This window comes from Ammospiza caudacuta, chromosome 4, assembly GCF_027887145.1.
Source record: "Ammospiza caudacuta isolate bAmmCau1 chromosome 4, bAmmCau1.pri, whole genome shotgun sequence".
Lineage (NCBI taxonomy): Eukaryota > Metazoa > Chordata > Aves > Passeriformes > Passerellidae > Ammospiza > Ammospiza caudacuta.
In genome coordinates, this window is record NC_080596.1 from 66,326,105 (window position 1) to 66,348,214 (window position 22,110).

Genomic DNA, 22,110 nt, shown 5'->3' on the forward strand with positions numbered 1-22,110 from the left:
ATAGAGCTATCTAGCACAGCACATTTTATTTCGGGAAATCAAGGGAAGAGGAAGAGGCAGAAGCACTCTCCATTATTGCTGCTACAAAACCACCTCAGATTGTTACAGAGCAGAGGATCCACACAGGACAGTGCTGCAGTAAATGAGCCTGCACATGATCTACCTTTCAAGGAACTACTTGTGGAAGAAAAATAATTTTTTTTTTTTGCCACAGAATTATTCCAGCTGTTCATTGGGCATAGAACAGTCATTCCATGGTGTCCACTGTAGTTGTATGGCCACCCTCCTGCCAGGGTGCTGGAAACTCCACCGGGCCCCTGGAAACCCACAAGTGCCTCACGGTAGCCTCATGCTCCCTGAAAAGAAAAATCTCATGGGCTGCTGCAGCCAGCTTTGACATGTTGTTGTGGGACGAAGATGCAAACCCAGGACTTTCCATCTTCTCTTAGAGCAAGAAAAGGCCTATTGCCTACCCAACTCCATGTCACCCTAACCCTCTAGCACCTCAAATTCCACAGCTTGGTAGATGAACTTGATCAGCAGGGCCTTTGTATCACACAAACAAAAATAGTAGAGATCCTGCCTGGACAGTCAAATGACTCCATCAGGGACCAAGAAGGACTAGATGTCACTGCTCTGCCAGCTGTGACCCCAAGAACCCTGGGACAGGTGTGGCCAAACACTTCTTCTTTTCCAGATAGCTGGAGCTGGGAAAACCTAGATATTTTTCTTTTCCCCTCTAGGATTCAGAAGAGCTGTGGCTCTAGGTTTTAGAACAGTACTTCTAAATGCTCTTCTTCCTTGGACCACACAAAGTATGGCAAAACTTTGATTCCCTGTGCACCCTTTCTAAGTGAGAGAGCTACAGACACAGGCAGGGATGCTCACTCCATACAGCAAGTGAACTCCTCACCTTGCAGGGAGGAACCCAAGAGGGAGGACAGGTGTCAGCAAACAATTGCACTCCTAGAGTCCACACACAGTGGGAGCCAAGTTCCTCAAGAGTTTGCCAGCAGGTTGTCACAAGACAACTCTGAAGTTGAGGCTGGAGGTTCCTGAAGAAGCCATCACAGTATTTTCATCCAAAATGTCAGCACTGCAGAAGAGCAATGGCAGCATTTGAGCACTGCAGTGATGTTTTGTACCCTCTGACACACAAGGTATGCAAATAAATGGGTTTCTGTCTAAATTCCATTGTGTGCAGATTTGTACCAAAGAATTGTTGTGATGTGCATCATTATGTCTCATTATGTGTTTGCAAGTAACCTTTTGTATAGCAGACACAATCCACGTAACATGCTGTGTGACCAGTTTACAAAGCAGGGCTCCTTCAGAAGGGCGAGTAATTAATCATTATTCAGCAACAGCACTCACCACTCCACACTTGCTGGCAGGAGTGTATAACCCAGGGCATGCTTAGCTATGACAATAAATTATTCATGCAATAGAAAACTAGTTAGCGGTGGTATTGTTCCAGTAAATGGTTAAAACAAGAAAGTACTTCGTTAGTTTATCAAGTGTGGGGTTGATTTTATTTTTTTAACAAATTTACTGCAAACACATTGCATAAAAAAGCATAGGCCTGAGTTGCAAATGCAGTAGGAAAGAATTAGCATAAGGCACCAATGTGTGTTTTTCACAATGCCAAAGTCAATAATCGGAGGATGATAAGATCTCTTGAAGATATAGTGCAGTAACTTTATGGCTGTAATAATTTTATTACTTTATCAAGTACTAATTTAGTAGAGAATGAAACATATTGTCAAAAATAAACTGCAGCAAATATTTTATTTGATGAAAAGTCCTAAGAGAAATTTGCATATTCTGCTCTTTAGGACATGTTTTACTTCATACTTAGCTTTGGCTTTCATTTACATTACACCTGGTGGACAATCTACCATGACGCAAATAAGGCACATGAGATTATTTACCTTTGATCACTGCCCACTATTTACATAAGCCAGGGTTAATGCAAAAGGCTGATGAGGATTAAAGTTTAATCACTGATTTTGGAGAGGCTGGAATAGTACCTGTTTTCTCTTCTGTTGCCTTTTCTCAGGGCAGCTCAGTTCCTTTCTACTAGCAAATAGCAGAAGTCAGTATGAAAGCAAAAATCATTCTATCATCCTGTACTTCACCATGCATGCCTAACAAACGTGCATTTCATCTCAGATCTCACTGTTTACCAAACCCATGAATATAATTTTTTCAACTGAACCATTGGTATTTTTTACAAGAATATTCCCTTTTATATGAGAGCATTTTCTTCCCAATTAATTCCATTTGAATTAGGAAGAGCTTAATTCACCAGGTCCAGGCACATCATAAAGATTATATACAATTTTTATAAAAGAGAATCAGAAATGCCTTTGCAAAACTATTATTCCAGAAGAGTGTTGAAAGGAAGCTGCAATAATGCAAAGGAATCTCAAAATCTAAACATGCTTTGAGGAATATGTTTCCAGCTGCAGAATAAGTATGTGTAACTTCACCAAAATTTGTCATTGAAGAAAACAACCTTTCACTTTGCTTTGTGTTCATAGGCTGCTAAGATTTTGGGTTGAGGTTGTTTGACAATAAGAGCATCATTTGAGGAATGAACACCAATCAAGAGCAACATTTAAGATTTATATATGTATTCCAGCTGGTTTCCATAATTGCATTGCACAGACACCAGCCGTTCAGCAGAGCACATCACATAGCAAAGGATGAGTTGGCTTTCTCTTTTTCCCAGCAGAGCCGTGTGAGGGGAGCACAGCGATGGGAAGCAGAGGACACACTCACTTCCTCTCATGGAGGATTTCATTTTCTTCTTTGCTGAGAAGACTAGTCTCCTTTGCCCTGAAGTATTAACAAATACACCAGCTCCCAATGAAGACAGGCTGCCCTATATCTATCAATAGAATCTATATAGAATCTTTTCCCTTAGGGATTAATTCAACTTTTGATTCAATCTTTCTGAGCTTTAAATTATGATGTTACAAACCTCCAAGGAACTACTGTACTATTTGTGACCTTCTTTATTACTTTCTGCTGTTTGATAAAGTAGAGAAAATTGATTTATAGATTAGTTTGCTTGTGAACATTGAATATCAATGGTGAGAATGTGATTCGCAGAAAAGCAGGAGAAGTTAGCATTGGTTGAAGTTTAATATAGCAATTTATTAATTAATGGTGAAGGACAACAGAATAACTGCACATTAATCTTCAAAGAGATCCTGGAAGCACAATGTGAAATAATAGCTATGAATCAAGGCATCTTGCAAGAATTGAATAGAAAGTTTTCAAAACATTTTCCTCAAGGAATAATTTTGTCCATTGCTTCCACTTCTCTCCTCTAAACCTCTCTCTCTTCCCCTTAAGACCTGATGGCCATTTTTGTTTTCTGTAAGCTTTAAAGGTTAAAGGTGGTAGGAGAGGCAGTTTTCCAAATGGAGCCTAAAATTAGGTGTTAGTTTCTGTATTTGGAATCTTAGGCCCCAATCCAGGAGTCTATTTTTATTCAAAGCAGCCGAGCACTTGACTTCAATGGATGTAAAACCACTCATGCTTAAGTGCTTTGCTGAATCAGGACAGACTTAAGCACAAATGTAAATGCTGTGCTGAATTGGGGCTCTATATATGTGGCTTGATTTTTGAAAGTGCTGAGAGACAGCAGGTCTAATTGAAGTAGATGGGAGCTGCGAGATGCTCAGCATTTCTGAAAATCAGGCCACTCATTGAGGTGCCTGAATCTGATTTCAGGTGCTCAGCTTGAAATATTCACTGTGGGAAACAATGGTGACCCAGGATAACAGGCAATGGAAAGCCCTGATTTTACGCAATAAACTTTAATAATGTAAAAAGAGATGGGAGGCAATAGTTTCCTGGAAATCTAATGTTGAGTGCTTTTTTTGGCAAGCATGAAAAGTGCTATGCAAAAATATGAAATGAATAAACAAATGAAATTAGAAAGCCTAGTAACTGGAGAAATATTGGGCTAAATTCATTCCTTGAGGAGCAGCAGCAAGACTGATGAAATACATCAGGAATGATTTGGCCTACTACGTTTTGAGCATTAATTTGATCAGAGAGTCAACAACGCAAATCCCGCAGGGTGAGGAACTTCCCTCTACCACCCTTGCGAGAGCCAAGCAGAACAGCTTGGATTAGCAAACGGTAAAAATGCAAAAGCTAAACATTTTTGCAAGTTATGGAGCATAAATTAAATAGCAATGCTAGGAAGAGAGATGAGGTGGAGGCTGATTGTTTTGAGAAAAGCAATTTTTTCAAGTGAATTCAGTAGTTATCTCCTTAAAAAGCACAGCCAGGCTGTCCAGCACCTGCTCCTCACATGGCAGCTGGGTCCCTGCTGAGGTCACATTTGGTGAGAAGACTCAGCCCCATGGTGCTGTGCTGTGAGTCCCCAGAGAAGGCTGCTGTCACAGCAGAACAGGCCTGCAGCTGTAAAATGGCTACCTGTGAATGAGCCCTGGGCAAACCAAACAACAGCCATTCTTCCCCTATTTCTGTGCATGTAAAGGAGAGGGGTGCAAATACCCTCTGCCATCCCTAAGCCTACCAGTTGCCTGCCCAGTGGCAATGCTGCCGTGGAAGCCCATGTGGTGCACACCGTGTCATCCTCAAAGGAGTCAGGACAGCCACACTTGTCACCTACCTGTCTGGTCCTCCTGATCTGTCTGCTGAGACAGGGGCTGGTGAAAAACTCTCATGACAGGCTTATTTCCAGAACAGGTGTTTATTGTCTTAGGTTGGAAGATGCCAACCATTTCGCACTTCTCAGTCCCTACTACCTGCATGGGGATCCAGCATGGACAGACAGAAAAGTCCTTACGTTACCCACCTCCTTCTAACTCAAACCATAACTCTTAAACTCACTGAGAATGTTTTGAAAGTTTTCGTACATGGTATATGGCACAGGTCTTCAATGCACTTGGGTACTCATGGCAGAAAGGTACCACTTTCTACCATTAAATATATCAAAACTGGTGATGCTGTCCCCTGTACAAAGTGCAGTAATGCAGGCATGCTCTGGCCAATAATCTGAAGTCCACTAGAAAGAACAACAGAAAACCCACAACATAACCAATTGTGGGGGGGGGAAACCTGTAATAAGAATGAGAAACAGAAATGGATTTGAAACATTCGTTTCCCTTTATTTTCTCAGTGAGGCTGATGTGTACTGCACATTAAAGAAAAAAAAAAAAATCACAGGAATTTTCATACAATGAATTAAACCACAAAAGTACACGTAGAATCGGCAGGTGGAAAACAGCCCAGCTTGGGCTTAACTACTATCTCACTTCCCCTGTTCAGCATAGTCCAACCCACAACTTTATATGTTCACCTACTGTACAAATCTTACAGTAGCTCCATCAGGTCAGTGGTTCACATTATTGAAAATGTCTGTCACATAGGTACAAATTTAGAATCATCACATTATATTACATGGCTATTCTAGTTCATTTATAGATCAGATCTTATACTATAGTGATTGAAGTTCTCATTACAGCCATTAAGAAGGACACATAATTATTACCTACTGTAGGCTTACATCTAAAGGGATGAGAAGGAGGTGTGGTTGTGTTTGTTGGTTTGTTGTTTTTTTTTTTTTAACTGACCCAAGTATTATTATCCCAGAGGCACAAACTTTCCTCTCAGGGCTGCTCTTGGTGATGGCAGCCTAACTGCTTTTCAGAGTAGTTTAGCACAGATATTTTTCTTCAACTTCAGGCTCCCTCTGCTTGGATTAGTATTTAGACAATTTTCCATTCTGTAGGAATTCCTCAGTTACAGCTCTAGGAAAGACCACAGTTCCTAAGTACCAGTTCTGTTACCTGTATTGTGGATGTGGTACTTACCACAGCATGAAAGCAACAGTACAGTCTTCTTATAAAAAACACACACAGCTATACTGCAATTTGCCTCTGGTGACAATGTGGTACATGTGCTAATTTGAAATGTTCTAGGGGAAGAAAAAAAGAAAAGTAAACACTGAGTTTATATTTTGATGGATTTCCTACCACAGTGTCTATGAAAGATCCAAATAGCTTTATTCAGCAATCCTAGCTCTATTAATTTCACATGTAATTTGTAAATCCACAGAGGAAAGCCATCTTCAAGATGAAAATGTTTGCCAGGCCAGTGAAAAAAAAAATTTGACTCACTTCATTATGCGTGCTTGGTGAAAAATAAATAATGCCCCCACACAAACCCCACACCAATTTCTTAACGTCAGCAATCTAGGGCAAAAGAGAACATTTTAAAATTTAATGACAGAAATGTAAAGGCAAAATAGGTAATGCATCTGGTCCTTGAACACATAATATGATATACTAAATATTGATTTCTTAAAAATAATTTATTGCTTTTAATATTTTTCTTTACAACAGAAGATACTCAAAATCCAGAAAGGAAAATTGTAAACTTTTAGTTTGGCATTCACACAAAGTTAAAATACCTGCATTTTTAACCTACAGAGCAACAACAAGAATTATGCAGAGTAAAGGATGTTACATTTGTAACACAGAACTTCCAGAAAAGTTCTTTTCTTTTTTTTTTTTTTGTTTTATTGCTATCTATCTACTGAGAAATAAGAAGCCAAAAAATCAAGCAAGCATCCGACAGGACAGACAGTGGAATCTCTCAGAACACAATATGCTGGTGATAAAATGAATGCAGCCATCAGAATCAACTGCACTGGTATGGGGGTAGAATCAGTTTTCTAAGATTTGGAGTGGGAAGGTAGATTAAATAGTTAGGTGTGCCATACCTTTAAGAGGAGTCATGAATGCCAAAGAGTAATAGAATAAGAAATCTATACATTCACAAGCAAATTCCAAACTTTGCTGATTCAGTAGAGACTCCGAGTTCAGATGAAATTCTGATGCTCAGAATAGCAGTAGTTTATACTCTTGTGGTTTTTTTCTTTCCTGAAATTTCTATTTAATTTAACAGAAGCAATGTCATCAGCAACGTCATGGGCACATTTGAGGCCATGCTAGTGCATAGTAAAAAAAAAAGGAAAAAAACCAAAACCAACCCACTGCTTCTGCAAAAGCGGAATTTTCAAACAAAGCACTTGCTTACTCCAAACTGACAACCATCATGCATCCTAGGTATAAAATTTCCACTGGCCTTTTTATTCTTTTAGTCATCTCATAATTTATAATAAATAGGATAATTATAACTGATAAATATGTCTCTTTAGTAAACAAAGGAATGAAGGATTGGTATTTATACAGGATGCATAACTGTAAAAAATATAGATAAATACCATCATTAAACTCTGCCAATGAAAAGATTACTGGCTTCAAGAACAGTGTTTAGACACAGAATTACAGTAAAAATCATACTGTACTTAGTACCACAGCATATTTTTATCAAACTAAAATCACAAAAATTAAAACAAAATAGCATTTTAAAAAGATTTTTGACCTCTATTTCCAAAACTACTGTTAATACATAAAATAAAAACATTTCTTAATGATTACCCATTTGAGAGACTTTACATAAAATTATGATATTTTCTAGAAAAATTTAGATGAGAAAATTTCATTCCCCTAACAAATTCAGTGTATAAAACTGCAAAGGAAAATCAAGCAATGAGAAAAATGTGGAAAAATACTGCAGAAGGTGGTTAATATCTTTTGGGCTAGGATAATTCTTGATAAAATTCTTATATAAGCTCACCAAAGAAGGGATGAATGTGTATAATGCATTTTTGCACTCAGACACACATGCACACATATACACACTCACACCCTCACCCACACGCTTTTCTCTTTTTTTTTACAATCAAATATATATAAGCGTAAGTTCAGCTTTCTACATATGTTAGTGTACAATAATTGTTTCACCTCATATAATTACATTTGAGTATTCTTGATTAAGAAAAATTCAGCAGTTTTTTGAAAAGAAGGCTGCATTTACAGTGCATAGCTGTAACAAAAAAGAACATCGTCATACAGTATGTACATAAATAAAAATACTCCATTTAACATTTGTAAATACTCAACTACTTTAGAGAATGTAGCAAATAAACTATCTGTGCACACACCCAGATAGTTATATCCAACTCTCATTAATAATGTAACACCACGTCCGCTCATTAGAATAAATCGCTGAACAAGCTGCACATTTGACCATTAACAAGGCTTTGAAAATTCTGCTGTGGAAGATCAATGTTGTAGACATTTACATGGGTGTCAGAATTAAAAGATGAAACTTCAAAATGTTAGGGAAGCTTGAGCCTTTTAATTTTCTTTTCTGCAAAATAAAATCCACAAAAAAACCCAAAAAACAACCCAACCAAAAAAAGAACAATCTTAAAACAAAGCTAAGACAGATTGCAGGCTTCTGGGACCTGTGGTTTCTTCTGGATTGTCATATTATCACCGTGAGAAGAAGCTTCTTTACAAAAAAAAATATGCAGTGTCTGATCCCCAGACATCAGCAGCCGTAGTTCTCACACTGGGGTTTTTTTCTCTGTTTGTTTTTGTTCTTTTTTTGTTAAAATGCACTATGTACAGATTTTGCAGTTCATCGTTGTACGTGTATCTCTGTGGAACTGCTGCCATGTCTCGTGATTTGCATTGAACTCGCCAGGGACGCCCGGCTCCCCCGCCAGAGCGCGGCTGACACCCATGGCCACGCGTGTGCTTGCTGGGCAGCACCCTGCCCCTCCACTCCTCGAGCAGCTGTGTTCATGTAAACCATGGTTTTGAACAGAGAGTGTAAAGTAGGAGAAATTCCTAAGTACGACTTTGCAGTTGTCCATTATTGAAGGACGTGATGTCCGTGAGGTATTCGCCATCCCTTTGTTTTCCTCGGATGACATGCTTGTTACCTACGCAGGCTCCGCTGTGCCTCTTTGAGTAAACTATCAAAATCCATGGAGTCATACTTGCTTTTAGTAGAAGCAGGATCAAAATCATCTGAGTTTGAATCTGAAACCCAAAAGATGCAAGTTTAGGTAAGAGGCAAGAACTACTTATTTTCTCTGTGTATCAGTACAAACAAGACACTGAAGAAACAATCCACTTACAACCACAACTTTATGGGATGAAAAAGCTTAGCAATGACCATCACAGAAGCTTTAGACATTCCTGGTAAGAAGCAGCACCTAACAAAAATGGTACCCATCATCAGTAGTGGGGAAGAACCATTAATTGCATATACATTTAGAGCAGGTTAACTCAGAACAGTTTCCTCAAGGACTTGAGCACCAAGACACTTGTATATAGGTCTCAAAGTAGTCCAGATAGTCTTGACAGATACCTTAATCAAAACTCCACTTTGTCTTCCAACTGCTGTTTCATAACATGTCCAAGACTTAATTTTCCTAAGAAAATTAAGAAAGCCAGAGCAGTCTGTGAGCAGCATACAGAGGACAGAGCCCACCTTCCCTTGGGGTCTTATGGAATGCTTTACGCCTGCCAGAATCTCTGGGTTTGCTTCCATTTATCTTTTTGGGTTTGCTTGTTTAGAGTGTGAGCAATTCTGGGCAGGGCCTCTGCAAGGCTGCATGAGCAGTCTCAGGTGGGCTCCTCAGCTTTCTGCATCACATGTGTGTGATAAGCCACAGCAGCAACAACAGCCCAGCTCGCTCCTGCCGCCTAGGATACCTGTTCCAGCCTTGTCAGCTGCTCAGGCACGGACGTCAGTCTGTTCCCAGCACAGAGGAGGGATTGTACATTTGGGGCCACACAACTCCAGTACAATTATTGACATGGCTGCAAGCAATGAATTTCGTTTTGGAGTCAACCCTGCTTAACACTGACTCTCACCAGTTCCTGTGTCACAGCTCCTTTATGTGAGTGCCCTTTTCTTACCATTTCTTGTGTTGAATTAATCAGAACTCCCCATCTACCGCTATAAGACACACTGCGCATTAAATGTTCATTACAAGTTCTGCTAAGACAATATCTTCTCACAGAGGAGAGGTGTTAAACTTCTGACTACTATTTCAAGTGTTTTCTTTCTTCTGTACTCAACCCAAAGCTGATTAATTCTCTCTGTCCTGGTACCAGCTCATGAATTTTAAAGTTCATCCTGCCATTTCCTTATGTTGCTCTATCCGATACTCGGCGAAATACAGGGAATGCAGTCTGAAGTACAGAAGCTCAAGCTGTCAGCAGGACAAAGTGAAAACAGTCTGCTCACAGCTACTCTGGGAATCCCTCTCACAATGGAGAGAGTTGACAGGGAATACTCCCAGTGATGAATAACGTTCAAGAGGGTTCCCTTCAGACAACTTACTTTAAACCCCAGATTTTCTGAGATACAGAGATGACCTTGGCTTCCATTGCTGAAGATAAGTCAAATCAAGGCAAGACTTTAATCTGGTTTTACTGTTTTTATCAGCCTACATTTCAACAAATGCCTTGCTACCTTTTATATTTTCTACATCAACCCTGTATCTCTTCAGCAGTCAATTGCCTTTTCTTAGCTTTATATTATCTGTTTAGCCACTGAAGTGAATTATAGCATATTCATTGTGAACAATGCATACAATCTTCATAATTTATTTTGAAAAGACATCAATTGGTTAGGAAAAATATATCTGCATTCACTTCCTGCATTGTACAAAGCCGAGGGCAGCACATACAAGATTTCATTAGCACTGTGTTACAGGGTTATGAGAGATTTTAATGACTGTGGTCATTTATTCATTAAAAAATCTACAATATCTGATTAATACAGATTCAACAGCAAAAATGTGCCTTGCTATGTAATTCAGAAAAGAGTATTTTCCATGCCTTTAGTCTATTTATACAGGCATTAGGAAAGGTTTAACATTTAATGAATACTTTACATTTTAAAAGGTAATTAAATACGAGGTGAGTTTATCCTATATTGTAACATTACAGAGGCTGTTTTGGTAGTCTGCATAGTCTCTTTACACATATACTTAACATCAGTATTCCTGCTGGAAGACTTTGAACTTCTCCAGAAATCCTTGCAAGGGGAAGCACCACACCCTGACTTGGAGCACAGGACAGAATCACAGATTTTTGCCCAGGCAAGACTCAGACAGACCCAAGTGTGTTGTCACAGCCAGCATGCACACTTGGGACTGGAGTTATCACAGCATACTGGGGGCTGGAGACTGCTATGCATAAAGCCCCACATCAGTGGAACTTCAAACACCAAGAGAATTGCAAAGCTTTCCACAGGCTGGAGCCTCTGACATCACAACTGGAAGGCCCTGCAAGGAGACACCTTCATACACATAGATGCTTATGCACAATTTTAGAATCACCAGTTGAGATCAGTGGCTTTTGCCACACTAAGGGTCAGATTTGGCCACAAGCTCTTCTAGCTTTCAAACTTGAGCAACTATGAATTGTGTTTAATGAGTGCCCCTGGCAAATACTGCCTATCTACAACAGAACTCATAGCGAAGTAAGAATCATAATGAAGATTTTGGGTTGGGGCATCTACTTTATCCTCTGCTTATCTCTCATATACATAAGTGAGGTACTGGAATCAAACAGTTACAGCAATAAACAGTAAAGCATGTGGGAGGTTTCTGCAGTGCCATCTTTTCAACTTAGAAATGTATTATTGAATATTGGGCACTTATTTTTGATAATGATGGAAATGGGCTTTAAAAGAATATTCAGTTTGGAATATTTGAAAGAAGCCAGCTCAGATTAGTAGACTTTTAAACTTCTTACAGCAGGTAAGAAGAAAACCACTTTCTTCAACACCCCTCCAATCATTTAAAGGGTATCAGCAGTAAACAAAAAAGAAGCAAACCCTAAATTCTCATGAGTTACAAGACTCCTGTTAGGTATTTCAATTCACATAGAGCAAAATACCTACCTAGGTCTGCATAGTTAGACTTGCAAAGCTGCTTGCGTCCACAGAAGTACAGCTCAAAATCAGGCTCATTTGACCTGCGTAAAGTGTATCCATTCTCAAGAGCAGCGAAGGCGTCACAAGTATAGCGGTAGGTGATGAAACCATAGCTGTCTCTGCCATTGAAAAATACAGTTGTGAACAAAAGCTGAGAAGAGTTAACACACATTAGTGTAACTCCTTCCTGAAAGCAAGAACTTGCCGGAGACCCGGCAGTGGAAATGCCAGAGGTACTGCATCCATTTATCAGCATGATTGTCCTGTCATGCAGCTAAATACTTATTTCTGGGACAGGAAATTTCAACTAGCAAGATTAATAAATAAGGATGAAAGAAAATAAGTAAGGTTTTGAACTCAGCATGTCATCTGTCACAGGACTTACTTATACTGGTAACTCCCATACCAGTAATCTCACTGCCATAATTTTTTACATATGGCAGCTCTCAAACAAGAAGTAATCTCAAAAGTTCCTACCCATCATCCTGCAAATTTACTGTGCACTCCTCAATTTCACCAAAAACTTCAAACCGGTCCCTCAGTTCAGTTCGGGTTGTGTCAGGTCTGATTTTACCCAGATAAATCACACGACGTTCTTCCTGTTGATAGAGAGCAACCGGGAAGGTGTTCTTTTAACAAACGTGTAATAGAGATGAACCTTTACATACATGCATGCAAAGACACACACAGATGTGCAGAGGATGCATAATTATAGAAGCATTCTTTTGTGGAAGGCCTACTGCATCTTGCACGAACATGAAATAGTTCCCTCCTGGAAAGCATCTAAGGTATTTAAGTGACCCTACATTTGTCAGGTGGTGTGGGAAGGGTTCACTGATTGCTGTTACTGCTCTGTACACTGACAGATGCTTCCCTTTGTATCCTACTGCACCTTCTTCCCTCTCACCCCTTCTACCTGTTCCCCTCCAGGACTGCAAACTCTTCCAAACTAGGAACTCCCTTTCTCTTGCCATGTATAGAATACCAAGCAAAACTCATCTTTCTTGCAGAGTAGCATAAAGTAACACAATAATTGCATAAGTGTACCACAGACATAACAAAATACATTACAAGCATAACATTACAAGCTCATAAACTCAATGGCTGATTCATCCTCCAATCCTGTTTCACCATAATCCATACTTTTAAACAGAGGCAAAACTTTTTAAGATTGTCACCCCTGCCAAAAACTAAGCACTACGCAGCCCCTAGCTCATTCCCTGCTCATTGGTGGGATGGGGAGAAAAACCAGAAAAAGGAGAAACATCTGCAATAAGATCAGCTTAATAAATGAAACAAAGACAGACATAATAATAGTAATAATCATAATGACAGTAATTGTAATGAAAACGGGAGAGAGAGGAATAAAACCCAAAAGAAACCAGTGCAGCACCTTCTGAGCAACACCCAGCCCATCCACGAGCAGTGCTCTGCCTCTCCCAGCCAACTCCCCCTGGTTTATATATGGGCATGATGCCACATGGTATGGAATATCCCTTTGGCCACCTCAGGTCAGCTGTCCTGACCACACTCCCTGCAAGCATCTTCTGCACCTGCTCCCTGGCAGAGCATGGGAAACTGGAAAGTCCTTCATTCAGAGTAAGCACTACTTAACAACAATTATAACATCAATGTCTTATCAACATTAATACTAAATCCAAAATACTGTGCTGTACCTACTGTAGCTACTAATAAGAAAATTAACTCTATGCCAGCAGAAACCAGGACTGGGTCCAAAATATGCCTTTTATTAAAAGAAACATTTCAGGGGGAATGGCAGGAAGTAAAATATATCCCACAGTTACCACTGCCTTTTGGTTTATTCAGAATAAAAAACACCTGACCGAAGACCCTAGGCTAGGGTCTCTTCTGCATGTTCTTTCAGCACCTGGAACAAAGCATCAGATACTTTTATAACAATCAAGCTGTAGTGGTATCATTCCTTCCTTAGTGCAAATGCTCAGTGAAATGAGGGAAGGACTATAAAACTCTTTAAGAGCCACTTAATGAATTTTAGGATAAACACTTCTGAGGGCAGAGCCATTTAGTGAGCTGCAAGAAAATAAAATGGAAAAATGAGATCTTTAAAACACTGACCTTAAGGTAACCAGGGCAAAGAAGCACCAGCTATACAAGGCTTGGGTGCTCAGCCTTCCTATCTCCGATTGCCTCTGGCCGGGCACTACTGGCCCTGCTGCTCATCCCTTACACACCCACACAGCAGCCCCATAAATCTACCACCAGCACATTCTCAGCTGGCATAAATCTGTCAGTCAGCGCAGCAATGTCAGTTTAAACCATCAGCTTTGGCACCTGAGACTTGTGCAGAATTTAGGTGCCGAATGCCGAAGGAGCTACACTGACTGCTGAGAATTCATGACTATCGTAACCTGGAGGTGCCTAAAGGCTAATGGCACCTCAACTGTGCAATGCAAAAGGAACTAGGGACCTAAATATAGACTTGCATTCCTGCTCAGAAACATTCTAGCCTGAAGAGACAGGTAGTTTATAGTGTTACAATTCAGATACAGCATGAAATGTATCTTTTCCATGAGTCCCCACAGAGGCTTAAAGCACCAGTCACTCTTGGACCATGGACAATACAATTGAGATCAGACCAAAACACAGGTAAAATCAGAAATTATATTGATGTCACTTCTTTACTTGTTTGAGTATTCATTTGAGATAAAGAGACCATCAGAATTCTTAGTTTGGGGTGCTGGAAATCTTGTCTTCCTGTTCCCAGGAGAGCACTTTGCTCTCAGGAACTATTTAATGCAAAATAAATAAACAATTCCTGCGGCAGGAAGCCAATACTAAAATATCTGTCTCCCAACAGAAACTCTTACTAGCACATTCAGTAAACTATTTCCACTGACTCTTTTCCTGGCCTCACAAATCTCAGGGGCTAAGATCCAGTTAATCGAAGCTCCTGAGAAATGAAAGTTTAGAACTGCAGAAAACAGAGATTCAAGCATGAAACATTCCTACCCAAAAGCCCTACCCACTAAGGCATGGCACAAAGAATTACCTGTGTCCCTTATAGGTCCCTGGTCAGCCCAGAGGAGTCCTTGGTTGCTTTACCAAAATATGTATCGGCTCTCCTTAATCAGGGGGACCTGGTAAGGATCTAATTTAGACACTTGAAACTACTGCCTCTTTTGATGATGTAAGGAACCAAGGTGAGTGCCTTGATAGTCCTCTGTAACCATGCTGGGACAGACACATTCACTTTTAAATGCTACACCTTCCAAAACACAGGGTCCAAAAGCTGCCCTTGCTCTCTGCCACAACAGTGCAGTTTGGAGAAGCTGGCATGGCTAAAAGAAGCACTTGTGCTCATGGGCAGCCATAATTTAGGGCACAAGGGTACTTTCCAGACAGCTGCTGCTTTTTATCTCTGTCTCCACTGTGTCCCAGTCCACAGCCCTGACCTTCCTGACAGAGGAGTTTGGGCAGGGCTTCTGTGAACCAGGGACTGCAGAGTGCAAGCTACAGAAATCTGCATTTCTTCCATTTCCACATTCTAATTCTGCTTACTTTCACTATGGTTGGGTGCCATAAACTTCAAAACCAGGAAAATCTGCATATGCAGAGTAATTACTTTTTCAGACTGTTTTACCAAATCAAGGATTTAACTGCACTGAAACACTTGATAAGAAACAATTCCATTGATACTTGCTATTGAACCTAAATGACTGACCAGATGGAGCAGAACATAACACAGCAGACTGCCTAATATACTTTAGCTGAGATAATACATCTCAACTGAAAAAAACATAATGTTTCACTCACTGACATGGAGATTGTTATATTACAGTGTGATGGAAATATCTATTGCACACTCTTCCATAAGTCTATCTGCATGCCTGTGCAATTTTTCCTTCTTCTATCCCTCTAATAACCTTTATATCTCTAATATCCCTTTAAGACAACTGTAATAAACCAAAACTGAACAATTAAAAAAAAAAGCCTGTTAAAGTACTGTTAAGGGAATAAGTTAAACCTGCAAAATCAAGGAAATTCAAATTTAAAGCTGAAATGCACCATATGTCCTCCAGTGTGCACATATGAGGAGATGGGTTCAAGTATTTTTTTAAGCAGAATACCATGATGGAATAAGATACCCAAGAATGCAGGATTCACACAGAATTGTCTTTGCCTTGGTTAACTCTGGATTATTTAAAGCAACTATGAATATTAATATTCATAGAGATGCCTTCCTTTTATTCCCATTAATAATAAGAGCTATAGAAGCCTAACAGAATAGCAACACATCCCTAAATGTTAAGGACCTTTTTTTTTAATAATAAAGTACATGTGTAAGTCTATATAGGCATATAAGTAAAATGTTTACTGCAGTTGTTAGAGGATATGATTGATGACTTGAAAACCTAGAGAAGGGCAGAGAGAAGCTTTTGTTTTCAATTACATATGGGCAGAGGGAACCTGCAGGAAACACCAGAAGCTACCTGTTCATATTTCCCTCCCAAAAGTGCACATTATTTATTTTGTATCATAAGCATTAAGTGTGGCTCCTTGATCTGCCAGGTTAGAAAAAAGAGAATAAGTCCAGCCAACTCCCTCAGGCCTACCATCTCTGTCTTGTTTCACAATCTTGCTCGTTCTTCATGGCAGCAAAAAAAAATTGATAGAAAGATGTGGCAGAAAATCTTGGACTGACAAGCAGTATTTTAAGTGTCAAATGAAAATCCTGAAGCATTAGAATAACAAAATATGAGAAAGCAAGACTGGGATACACCTTACACATCTAAGGGTCAAAAAAGGAACTGCTCATCCTCTAAATTTTCACTGATGCTAAGGATCTTTTTGTCTTGCAAAGGATTCCTCCAAAACTATTTTCTTTCTGCTTCCTTATTCATAAGTCTTTATTTCATAATTATTTCACTAAACACAGACCATTAGATGTATTAGTTTTCCCTTGGTCTTTTTTCCTACTTGCCCCAACAGTTGTTATCTTTGCCTGCCTGTGGTGCTGCTGTTTCCATTTTTCCTACCATTTTTTGCCTGCATGTCTGTGGGGCATACCTAGTTCTCCAAGAGCCAGGTAATGCTTTATGTGAAGCTGAGAGAAGAAATCAGGGAGCATTTGAAAGCTGGGTTCTGTTATGGGCTTGTAGAGGCTCTGCTGCTCACTCCAGCACAGGTGTCTGGCTGGGTACACACTCCATGTCTGTGCTGTCTCCCATGCCAAATGACCTCTCTGCCAGTAGAGACTTTAAGCCATGAAGACTTTTATCCTTGGAGCTGAAGGCCAAATACCATTTTGAAAACGTAATGGGATCGGTTGGACAGAGTTGCAAAACCAGAAATGCTATGGGTGGAGATAAGCCATTAAAGCTTAAGCTTCTGATGTAACAATAATGAGAAAAAAATTCTTCAAACTGAGAAAAGAAAAATTAGTATGGCCTGTGAGTAAGTATGAATGGCAAAAGTAAAAATCACAAAAACTGGGGAAAAAAACCCAAACAAGATTATTATCTTGTTCAGAACAGTTCAGAGAAATTCCACATGGTGACTGCTAGAAAAATAATGATGGACCAGTAAAACTCAAAATTTAGGTAGAAACATATACAGTAAAACTAGAGTATCTGGGATCTAGGCCATCAAGATGAGCAACAACAACAAAAAAATCCAAACTAAATATACAACATACATTGAATGTTTCATAAGTGGAAATGCATTCTATTACAGGCTAACTCTGGTTTTAGACTTTCGAGAAGGCAAGCACTCATTTATGAAACCACCTTTCTCCTGACATCCTGTTTTAGAGCAATTTATTTTCTTTGAAACCATGTGTTTCTTTCTGATACAGTGGCCTCACAGCACATTTATCTTTTTATGTCTGTAAGCTCCCTGGGACTGGGACTCTTGATACTTGTCTCATAAAGGCTGCCAGCATTTAGGAATGAAAATTGGTAATGTTAATTGTAATTTTATACTTGAGTATAACCTGATTTTGCTATACCTCTTGGCAGCAGCCAGAGCACACAGTAAATGAACTGCATGAAGGATGTGCTGTAAGACAGTATCATGGCCAGAGTGGCACAGTAGCAAAGAGCCACAACACCAAGCTGCTCATCAGACAGCTTAACCTCCAGCCCTGGTGCACCATATCACCGAGGAATCACCAACTAGTGACTCCAGAACTGGAATGTGCTATGTCTAGTGCCATGCTTTGAAACGTATTCGCCACATGGTCTAATGATGAACTGCTGGGGTAAAAGCCCACACAATTCAGAAATCTCCTGGAGTGTATCAGGGGAAAAAAGGGGTCTTCAAGCCTCTTAGCAAATCACTGTGGTCTGCCTTGGTTGGGGGTTGGATCCCAGTTTCCACAAAGCACTAAGCAGATTCTGCTGCCCTGCAATGCTCCTCAAGTCATAGTCCATGTGTCCCCACTAGGATCTGGCTGACATGGTTAAGCAGGTCTTGGTGGCACATCATTCTTATGTTCAGTGAGGATCCATTCTAAAAAAACCCCCATGACCCAGTGAAATAAAACAAGAAAAGATCAAACTAAACTGTGCTAACATTGGGTCAGTTAGGAAAGGAATCACAATCAAAAGTATAAATAAGTGAATGAATGAATGAATGAATGAATGAATGAATGAATGAATGAATGAATGAATGAGAAAAATATTTTTTAAAATTCTCTAAGTACTTTGTAGACTCAGTCCATATTTTTCAGGCATGCCTGTTCAAAATTAAGACCTCAATCCACAAAAAAGGCAATGAATCTCCAGTAACTGGAGAGGGGGAAAGAAGAAAAAGAAGATGAGAAGAATATCACAGCACCTTTTGAAGTCAAACCACCTGTACACAGTTATAAGTCTGGACAGGAATTCAGGAATCTATACAGGAAAATACTATTCCAGGCCTCTAGCTCTGAATGTTCTACAGTCAAGGTGCTGTGTGTGAGATTGCAGGGGCAGTGTTCAAACATGCTTGTGCCATCCAGCAGGAGCACAGGCTTCTAAAACCTAAGCCTGTGCTTCTAATTCTCCTCAGTATTCTGTCAATATGTCTTCACATCTGCCAAAATACAAGCTGCCTGCACAATCAGAGGGCATTGCTTCAAACATGGTTTTCACAGATTAAAATATGTTAAAATATTTTTTTTTCTCATTTCTTTTTCCAAGGTTTCCCATGCCTATTGTCCCAGAGACTAATTCTAGATACTACTCCCACAATACCGAATGACTTTTGGCTCTGTCACAACTACTGCTCCTTTTTTACTGTGCATCCTTTCTACAACTAACTCTTGAGATCTCAGAGCAGTGCTTCTCATGAAGAAAGTCACCTGCCCTGTGTAATAACTGAGGCATTAGTAGTGCCCAATCTTTGGGCCACTCTTCTAACAGCATCTGCAAGTATGCGGCCATAAATCAGATCCAGCAGCACGAGAATGGGCTAGAAAGAAAATAAAAAATTCCCCAATACAGAGAGCAAAGAAATCTAAATTTATGGGACTGTAGAAAGAGCTCAAGGAAAGAAAGAGAGGACATTCTTGTGGCTGAACAATAAATGAGTTGAGTCCCTCAAGACTGAAAAGAGTACCACAAAAGAGACCCATAAACCAAAAGGCATAAGAAAAAGAGCAGAGAATGCTAGAAATTATAGATACAGATTTTGTCACTGAATTAATGAGATCAGAGATCCCCTTTCTCTGCTGTCTCCTAATCCTTACCTGTTTTCACAGGGTATAAAATGGCACAATTCAATACAGACTTTTAAAGTATAAGTGCTGATAGACTTTGGATAAAGGAGTTAATTGGACTTAATCTACAATTCCTGCAGAACTCACACAGATGACTGGATTTTAGATTTTTTGCCATGTTCTCTTTATTGATATTTATTTTTAGTTTTGATTTATTTATGCCTATTAATAAATAATTCAATTAATTAAGTTAATTATAATCAAAATGATCACTTTAGAAAGAAAATAAATTCAATCTTGGTTTTGAATTGTCTAGAATTTTTAATGCAGCATGATGCAGCATATCTGGAGCTTTTTAAGTTTCTTTTCCTTCGTTTTCCTTTTCTCTTGATTAGCTACTTGCCAAATATTTGTTTGTTTTAAACTAAATCAAATTTTCTACCTCCTCAGCAAGATTCATGTTTATTTATATGGGTAAGGTACAGTAATTGAGAAGTAGCAAGATACACCCATGACAGAAGTCTACTTGAATCTCTAATTTGTGGTAGGTCTAAGAGAGAACAGCAAGTGTAAGTTACAATTGCTGGAAGGTAGTGTTCATCTCTAAGCAGATGGAAGCCAGATATTTTAAAACTAACTGCAACAATTGACTTAAATATGGCCCTGTCTGAAGCCAAACAAAATTATTCCACTGCCATCACTGCATTTCACAGCAGAGCATGTTACAGCTCTAAATCTTGTGCTTTACAAAATACAAAATACACCGATCACCCACACTTTGCAGATAGGACACCTGAAATGGAGAAAAGTGAAATGATTTGCTGAAGCTCACAAAGAACAACAGCAGCAGAGAAAAAAAGCAGGCCATAAAGTTGTCTGTTCACTCACAGAACTTCTCCTTGCTGTAGACTATGCCAGTCTCTGTCAATCTCTACACACTCCTGGTTCTGTAGGTGCATTAGGAGAAATGCTGCCAAACGTGTGACAAATGACCTTTTGCTGCAAAGTCCACTAATGTCACTGGGAAAAAGTCCTATTAATTTTGGTGACCTCTGGACAGAGCACTAATGGAAAACCTGGGAACGAAGATGAAGTATCCTGGTCTGTACCAGGTCATGCAAGAGCCAGAGCACAGCCAGAAGAGCTGTGTAGGTACAACCCAATGGAAAGAGCAGGACACAGAAAATCAAAATGTGAAGGTGAGACACCAAATGGGCTTAGCAACTTTTACAGCAACAGATTTACAGCACCTCCCAATTTAATTTATCAAAATGCAGTTGCCACTGGGGAAGTCAAAAGGGGAAAAAGCCACCCATCCATTTAATAGCCATTCTTCCTTCTGTCCTACTGCTACAGCAGCCAAGACAGTTGCTTATCCCCACATGGGTTATTTTCGTTGCTTCAGGTATTTTAGCTGTTTCATAGAGAACACTGATAAATAATTAAATAATACATATTCATTATGAGAGGGCCAGTGCTAAGTGACATTTTCAAATTGCATCTTGTCTTCAGACTATTTTGCTAAAAATAACTTAAAAAAATTAACCAAATCACAGACATTGAAAAAGTTATAATTCAAGCCAAGTCTTTGGATCCCAGTTTTGAGTTCTGTTGTCTCCACCCTCTGTATAGACAATTACAGCCACTCTGAGAGTTCAGCAACTGGTACATCACCTGACTCCTTATTTCATGTATGTCTGGTAAGTGAAATACAGTATAAAAGGCAGGTTCACTCATTTATCTGTATAAGAAATAGATTAGTTCTCTTCTATTAATGTCCTGTCTGGGATGACCCCTTGTCTAGTAAGTTCTCTGATCTGTTTAGGGTGAAAAACTTGGAGAGTTGCAATTTATAGAACCTAAAAAAATTAGTAGTGTAACACCAAAGCAGAAATTATTATGAAAATACATATTTGCTTAAAATGAAAAATATATAAGAAATACATGTAAGCAAATTTTTGTATTTTTATAAAAAAGAAATAAAGTCTGAATTGTAGCATTAGAATCCATGAAAAGAAACAGAGATCTATTTCAATATGAAAGTTATCTTTACAGTGCTTACAATTGCTTTCTGCCTCTGTCTCTCCCTTTGCTTGGCCCTTTCAGATTCCCGTTTTTCATACTCTTTGCGGTATTCTTCCCTCTTCAGCCTTTCATGCTGATATTCCTCATAGCTGTCATATCTAGGAAACACAACTTAGTCATCAAATCAAGCACCTGTATTTGTGAATGTAAAATTAGAAACACAATTTCTTGAATGCTTTACTATCCCAGGCAGTTAGAGAAAGGACAAGAGGAAATGGCCTCAAATTCCACCAGAGGAAGTTCAGGTTGGACACCAGGAAGAATTTCTTCGCTGTCAGGGTTGTTAGAGATTGGAAAGGGCTGCCCAGGGAAGTGGTGGAGTCACCATCCCTGGAAGTGATCAAGAAATGAGTGGTCATGCTACGGTTTAGGTGATGTGGTGGTGTTTAGCCAAAGGCTGGACTCAACGAACTCAGAGGTCTTTTCCAGCCTTCATGATTCTATGATTCTACAATTCTCCCCTGAGGAACAGCTGCAAAGCG

The 22,110-nt window shown here is 39.4% G+C and overlaps 1 protein-coding gene across 1 annotated transcript in view; it reads right to left on the reverse strand.

Annotated features, from left to right (window-relative positions):
* Positions 1 to 5,157: 5,157 nt before the first annotated feature.
* The window catches only part of PPARGC1A (PPARG coactivator 1 alpha), a 68,742-nt gene continuing 51,789 nt past the window's right edge, over positions 5,158 to 22,110 (reverse strand). The window contains exons 10-13 of the mRNA XM_058803956.1: positions 21,606 to 21,726; positions 12,340 to 12,461; positions 11,830 to 11,981; positions 5,158 to 8,948 (exon numbers count right to left, since the gene is read on the reverse strand). Of these exons, the coding sequence (XP_058659939.1) occupies positions 8,845 to 8,948; positions 11,830 to 11,981; positions 12,340 to 12,461; positions 21,606 to 21,726 (499 nt within the window). The 3' untranslated portion in view covers positions 5,158 to 8,844. The remainder of the gene's footprint in view (positions 8,949 to 11,829; positions 11,982 to 12,339; positions 12,462 to 21,605; positions 21,727 to 22,110) is intronic.